At 39.0% G+C, this 6,823-nt stretch overlaps 1 protein-coding gene across 1 annotated transcript; it reads right to left on the bottom strand.

Annotated features, from left to right (window-relative positions):
• Positions 1-1,193: 1,193 nt before the first annotated feature.
• On the bottom strand, positions 1,194-5,262 carry LOC108683356 (UDP-glucosyltransferase 2). Its single transcript, XM_018172669.2, has 6 exons — positions 4,475-5,262; positions 3,468-3,594; positions 3,176-3,274; positions 2,888-3,011; positions 2,424-2,643; positions 1,194-2,119 (listed from the first exon to the last, which is right to left on the bottom strand). Exons 1-6 carry the CDS (start codon positions 5,164-5,166, stop codon positions 1,837-1,839), a joined length of 1,545 nt encoding a protein of 514 aa, XP_018028158.1. The 5' UTR covers positions 5,167-5,262; the 3' UTR covers positions 1,194-1,836.
• Between the last annotated feature and the right edge of the window lie 1,561 nt (positions 5,263-6,823).

Genomic DNA, 6,823 nt, shown 5'->3' with positions numbered 1-6,823 from the left:
TTTTTTCTTTCCCTTTTTTTCAAATTCTCTTTTTTGCAGCCTTACATTTACTATATTGTGAACCCAGCACCGCCTTCTTTACTTCCTTTGCTGTCTTCTACTCAGCAAGTATGAAAGGATCGAGAGACTTCTCTTCTCTACTCTGGGAAGCCATAAAATAGACACAGTTGACAAACACTTACAACTTTCGGATCACTGCAAGTCTGATAGTTTCCCCAGCGTTAAAAACCGCCTCGCGGTACATATCGTCGCGTTTTTTTTTTTTGTCGCTTGCGGTATTGGCCGCCCTGTGTGAAAAGAGCTTTAGTATCAGTGTGCTTGCTCTCAGTTAGCCCGCATTAGGAGATCAATATTATAATCAATATAATAGGAGACCAATATCTTTACCCGGCGACACCTTGACTCACTAAGCTGTCTCAAGATGGCTCCCCAAAACCTCATTTTATTTCTTTTCATCTGGCCTAAACCGTCTTCATAAGCCAATGGAGAATTTCAGAGAGATCGGGGACTGGCGTGACTACCATTTGGGCCACGAAGCGGCACTGCAATTACTGCGCTAATACTTACTGACGTATTTGGAGGAACTCGTCCTACGCTTCCAGGACTTTGGACCTAGGAACGTCCAGTCAGCTTGGATTACCAGCATCCACGTCGCTGAACTAACCGGGTCTGCATTCATGGAAGCAAGCTACGAGAACGTGCAGTGCTTGTGGGTGTTTTCATAATTCTCGGTCCGTCCTTCACAGGGTAGAATCAACACTAGTGCCTGAAAGAACTAAATGAGAATTAGAAGTCCCCGTCTCTCTATTATTCATTTACTGCTATACTTTTCAATATCTACTAGTCTTCTGCAGTCCTAGTCTCATCTTTTGTTGCTTTCTTAATAATCCCCTTTAATACGGTAGCTAGGATAGCTTGCCAAGCATCTTCGATTTAAATAATTATTTTCTACACGAAAACGCGAGTTTATTTTGCTTATTTTAATGTTTAGTTTTATTATTTGCTTGCTCAGGTTTTCGTTTGTTAGCGGGCGAGTGATCCGTAGCTTGGGAGGGGCGTCCGTTGGTAGTTAGGTACTGTAATCTTCGGCTCCGGGATGCAACATTTGAGATCAATTAATGAATATGTTACTAGATTATTCTCTCATTCTTTAAACCCCACTCGTTATTTTTTCCAGAAATAAGCAAATTTCATTAGAACTGTATTTTTTTATCGATAGGGAGGAATTTTTACATAGAAATGGAAGGGAAGTGCTTGATTGAATAACACTGATTCCAAGACTAATTTTTGTAAGAATGTGTCGAATCGTTTAAGTGAGAGGTGTCGTAGATGAACGTTCTAAAATGTATGAATAAACACAAAGTGTGTAGTTAATGAGAAAAAGATACAATGTTTGTTTACTGTGGAGAAAAACACTCAATAGTTATACCCATGGTTGAACTAATATTAGAACTAATATTAGTTCAACCATGGTTATACCGCCTTACGGAAAGGAAAATCGTGATGCTGTTAGTAAACATGCCCACAGGAAACTACAAAATTTACCGGGTTGCCGATTTATTTTGGACACTGGACACTGTGGCACTGATCGCACAATAATAATGTTTTTGTGCTCACTCTTTAGCGTTGGTATAATGTCGAGAAAAAACCAAGGGAAAGGGAAAATTGTTAATTTCTAACATTTTTTACACGAATGAAATTTGATTTGTGAGTTTTAGTTCCAGGATAAATTAACCACTCTTCGGGATTTAAATTAGTCGTCTTAAACACTACCGTTCTTTCCCTCAGTTCGAGGATTGAGCTCATAGAATCGTTAAATTTTCTTGTAGGATCAACTTAGCGTGTCTTTAACTTTCTCTTATTTATACGAAAAACTCTGCGTCCAATGGCACGAAGGAAGTATGCAGAGAGCCGACAAACGATGTATAAGAGAAGCAAGAGGAAAAGGACGACGTCGAGACAAATGTACTGCAAGAAGTGCAGGTTCTTCCCCGGATAGTGAAGGTGAGGCGCTCCTTGGTTCTTAATGAAGTGCTCGATGTGCCACACCGCGCGCCTCTGAGGTGTCTCCATCTGGTCCTTCAGTATTGCTGATAAATTCTGAATGCGTTCGGAATACCTGATTGGGAATATGTCGATGAGAGTATATAAGCCTGGAGGTCACAAATTATTCATTTATTTTATGTCATAACATTTCTGCTCAACATTAGGCCTTTACTGAAAATGATTCATTTATACACGTTTTTGAAAAAAAAACATATCAATTCATTATAGAAAAATATTTTCACCCCTGTCTTGAATAGTTACTCACACAGCTTTAGGATAATTATATGATCAATGCATAATTGCAAAGTTTTAAGCTTTGTTACATTAATAACTAGCGACTGAATTGAGCAGGCAAGTAACAAATTAACAGAACTCACGAGGTGTTGTTGACAAGCTCGTCTATAGCCGAGACTATGTCGTCTGCAGTGAGAGTGTGCCAGTCTAATGCTAGCGCCAAGCCTTTCTGTACCATCCTGGCCGCGTTCCGAGGCTGGTCAAATGCCACAGGTACCGCCAAAATAGGTACTCCGTGGTACTTCGCTTCCTGAGTACCCAAATTTCCGCAGTGGGAAATGAACAGGCGCGTTTTGGGATGACCTGATGAGTTATTGGGAGATTAGAGAGTTAACAAAGTACAGTGTTTTAGTATCAAAACTAACCCTGCGAAAAGCCAGGTTGGTAAGCGAATCAAATAATAGAATATTTGAAGTAATTTCCGAATAATTAAAGAGTTTTCAATGGAAAAGTAAGGTTTCGGTGGAAATTGGATGTGACCCTAGGTTTAAACTGATCATTTTTCTTCATCTTCATTTGAATTAAGTCAGCACATGTTCATGCTAACCCAGTATGTCTTGTTGCGGCAGCCAGGATCTCGTAACGACGTTGTCGGGCAGCTTCAAGTCGTCACCTTCGTACTTCCACAGCACCTTCTGCGGCACACGCGCAAACGCCTCCAGAAATGCCGCCTAGTGTGACAAACAGAAGAGACCCTCTAGCAGCAGAACTTACGACGTCAGAGTAATGGTTTAGGGAACCAAGCTTCAGAGTTCAAACATTTATCTCATGATCAAAAATGGCAGTGAGTCGCAGCGACAAAATTATTTCATTGCTGAATGTTTATCTTGCAAACCTTCGCTCTGGCGGGGATGTCCTTACTGACAGCAACGCTGCCGATGCTGAAGTAGATGACGCCGGCGTCCCCGCTGCTCTGCATAACTTGCTCCAGGTCCTTTGAGGAGCGAATTGGTATTTTTCAGTGTTGAATTAAATACTGTGTTAGTTTGCAACCATCATCAGATGCGTTCTTGCTCTGAATTAAACTAAGATGTAGGAACTTAACACATCAACTAAATTAATTGCACATGTTTTATAAATTAATTATAATACTGAAAATCTAAAAATTCCATATATCTATGCATCACCATGGGTAAGGGTCGTGGGAGATGTGCGTTGATGGTGCCGATGTAGACCTGACTGGGCAGCAGGGGCACTGGGTTGTCCAGTGCAGGGTGACCGTTGATGAGCGTCAACGAAACTCGGTCATAGTATCTGGTCAGCACAAAGTAACTCAATATTAACAAATATTGAGCTCAACATTAGCAAACTGATTCAGAAGCTTAGAGAATTCCACCAGTTACGACAGGAAAATAGCGATGCTTAAACTCTTACAAGATGACGCACGATCAAATTTCAGGTACATACATAAAAAATTATATTAAAATTTGATTTGATAGAACAGTTGGCTTAGAGAAGTATTTGTAATATAACTGATAGAACATTCATTATATATCGATATAATGAATAATAATCATCTTAATTAATAAAGATATCTGTGGATTTACATGGCGACTGAGGAGCCATCAATGACAAAATTTCGTGTCTGCCAACATAAACTTTGATCAATAAATTCGGCTTAGGGAGTTTTAATTCAAAGTAAATGGTCGTTCAATTATGTTTCCAAAACTAGCTTGTGTCACTTCCACGTTGAAAAATTTTCATCGTATAACTTTTCTGAATTCATTGCTAGGAGTAACTTTACATAGGATTGCAATATAAAGCAGTAATTGATCTTAACTATAACGCATCTTGTCCTCAAGCCAACTCAGCCTATTCTGCAACGCCGATATTAATACAAGCAGATACACAGCATCCAAGCTCCACGAATTTTCGAGCATATGGCCATTTGTGTGACATGACTTTAGGTGCTACAAATAGCCATTGTGGCGGAGTCAATAAATTGACTCCGCGACTTATAAACACGGCGATCATTTACTATCAATAATTTATAACATGTCCGTTATAAAAATTATTATTGATTGGAAATTTTTTCCGTTTATGCAGTCATATACAGTATATGCATCTGCGGGCATAAATTAATTTCATCCATAGATGAATCTTTTCCCTAACACTAGAAGAAAGGTTAACTCACTCTAAAACGTCACCGAATTCAGGGAAAAACTTCCTAAGTAGCTCCTCTTGCTTGCTGAAAAAGAAGTAGGGTATAGCATAGCGCGAGACCACCAGAGTGACGACGTTCACGACTCGCTCGAGGAACGTCATGTTCTCATCGTAGGGCAGGAGGATGTAAGGCACTACAGCCGGTGACAACCAGTTTCCGGCGTTGCGTATAGCAAAATATTCGATTCCTGGGGTGCAAATCAAGAAGAAATTGCCAGTATAGTTAATTAAGAAAGGTAGGTTAACTTCATTGATGTACGATGGACTTATTACCGCGTCAAAACTATGACGATCTCGCCACAATGCCAAGACTTCAGCGTTACGCCACATGTTTTCACCCACGAAGAGTGCCGCGTTCAGGAGTATCGTGAAAGCATCCACTTGCCTTTGTGCCTCGAAAATATTGTCGGTTGGATATTTCTTTTCACCCAAGGCGTAAACATAATGTAAATTATCATGTTGGGCTGAGGCGGGAAAACTGGAGATGAGGGTGACGTTGTGGTTGGCTAATGCAAGACTTAGAGCCACCGATGTGAATAGGTTGTGGAGAGACCTGCATGACACGGGCACTGAGAGAAGAATTTTATACGCCTGCGTGACGTTATTCGAGTGAAACAGCGACACGCTTAACAAAATTAGGATCAGGCTAGTAAGCGTTGCCATCTCATCTTATCATCTCTTTCTTCGTCTGCTTTCTTCTAATAACAAGGAATATAAAATGACAAATTTGATAAATTCTATAAAAAAATTGAATAATGGGTCCCTGGTTTGAAAAAAAAATGTAAAATTTTTGTATAAGTAAATTAGCTATCGATTTATTTGCTCGTATTTAACAAATGAACTTACTCTTGGGTGCTAATGCTAGAGTCATTCCAGTCATAGTAGCCCGTTTGCCGAAACGACCAAAGTAATTAAATTTTCTATTTCTATCCACCTGATTCTATTGCTTAACCACCTGATTCGGGAGGAAATATAATTTAATCGCGTACCTGGTAAGTGCCTTTTTAGCGGCACATTACCAAAAGACTATATAGGTACATTATTTCTGAGGTAAAAGGAGTGTGATGTTGAACAATAAACAATGGTAATTCTCAACGAAATTAATACTTACACAAAACTTATATAATATACAATTGGTAACTTGCTGATCCAACAAGCTGATTCCAAGTTGATATCGACAGTTTAATGTCGTTAGTAGACTCGGCAAGCATAAGTCTTAACACAAGACATAAGTAGTATTCACTGTCGACCATTTCTAACAAAGTAGCTACGTAGTGACCACATTTTGCAAAAAATCATTGTTCTTAAATGTCTTTACATTGCTCGTAGTCGTGCAATTTAATGAATGTAATGCAACAAGTATCACATGGTTGAATTTTTGTTTCAGAAGAATTACAGGATTACAGTTCTTGGGAATAGTTTCTTCACTCCTGAAGAGCTACCTAGACTAATTGTTATAAGTTCTAGATAGCACCAACGGACCAACCAACAATAATAAAAAGAGTGCTCATTTACCCTAGTTAATATCATCAACGGTAATGCCACTCAAGTCACCACAGCACTTCCTTGGCCTATCTTTTTAGACGATATGTTTTATAACTAAAACTAAACCACAATTTTTTAGCGCAATCGAAATTGCTGCGAACTTATATTGCGGGAATTGAACTCTTCAAATCTTGCATAGTTCTGACCAGTACTGAGGGAAGTGAAATTTTACTTAATGCAGCCACATTAGTACCCACAAGATCTTCCACTTATCCAACAAACTCTTCGTATATCAAGAATAACTCGACCGACACTGTGGCGACACCTAACCACACCTCAACGTATCCTGTCAACGACTGCGCGTGGAGATAGGCTATTACGTAAGGGTTTGTAGCGACTAGCGAGTGGTGAGAGTGAAAGTTAATTCTCAAGAGACTCATGAACTACCATATAGCCAGTACCCATATAACAACACTGTGATTTTATATGGTGCATCGTTGATGTTTGCATATACACTTGGAAATTTTCCGTTGTAATTAATTTCTTTTCGAATCAATAATTTTTTCAAGGAATTTAAAAGCAAAGAAAATGCCAAGAAAATTCACCATATCGATATTGAAAACGTTTCGGAGTCCAGCTCCATCATCAGTACGACTAAACTAAAAATGAATAAAATCACTTTAAAAGTCAAAATTCAAAGATAGACATAAAACCTAAACAAGACCTAACATTATATCGAAATAAACAGGACTAGTTATGAACAACTTAGTCCTAGGGGTACGACAAGAATATAAAATCCTAGCGATTTACTATTTCCAGATTATATGAGCTAAAC

The sequence above is a fragment of the Hyalella azteca genome, unplaced genomic scaffold, assembly GCF_000764305.2.
Source record: "Hyalella azteca isolate HAZT.00-mixed unplaced genomic scaffold, Hazt_2.0.2 contig3170, whole genome shotgun sequence".
Lineage (NCBI taxonomy): Eukaryota > Metazoa > Arthropoda > Malacostraca > Amphipoda > Hyalellidae > Hyalella > Hyalella azteca.
Note: the sequence above shows the minus strand (reverse complement) of the source record. Positions and strands in the feature narration are given on the sequence as shown.

Coding starts and splice junctions, on each gene's coding strand:
- LOC108683356 (XM_018172669.2), bottom strand. CDS start 5,166: ATGGCAACGCTTACTAGCCTGATCCTAATTTTGTTAAGCGTGTCGCTG. Junction 3,012..3,175: donor ACATCCCCGCCAGAGCGAAG/GTTTGCAAGATA, acceptor TTGTCACACTAG/GCGGCATTTCTGGAGGCGTT. Junction 2,120..2,423: donor GAGCTTGTCAACAACACCTC/GTGAGTTCTGTT, acceptor ATTCCCAATCAG/GTATTCCGAACGCATTCAGA.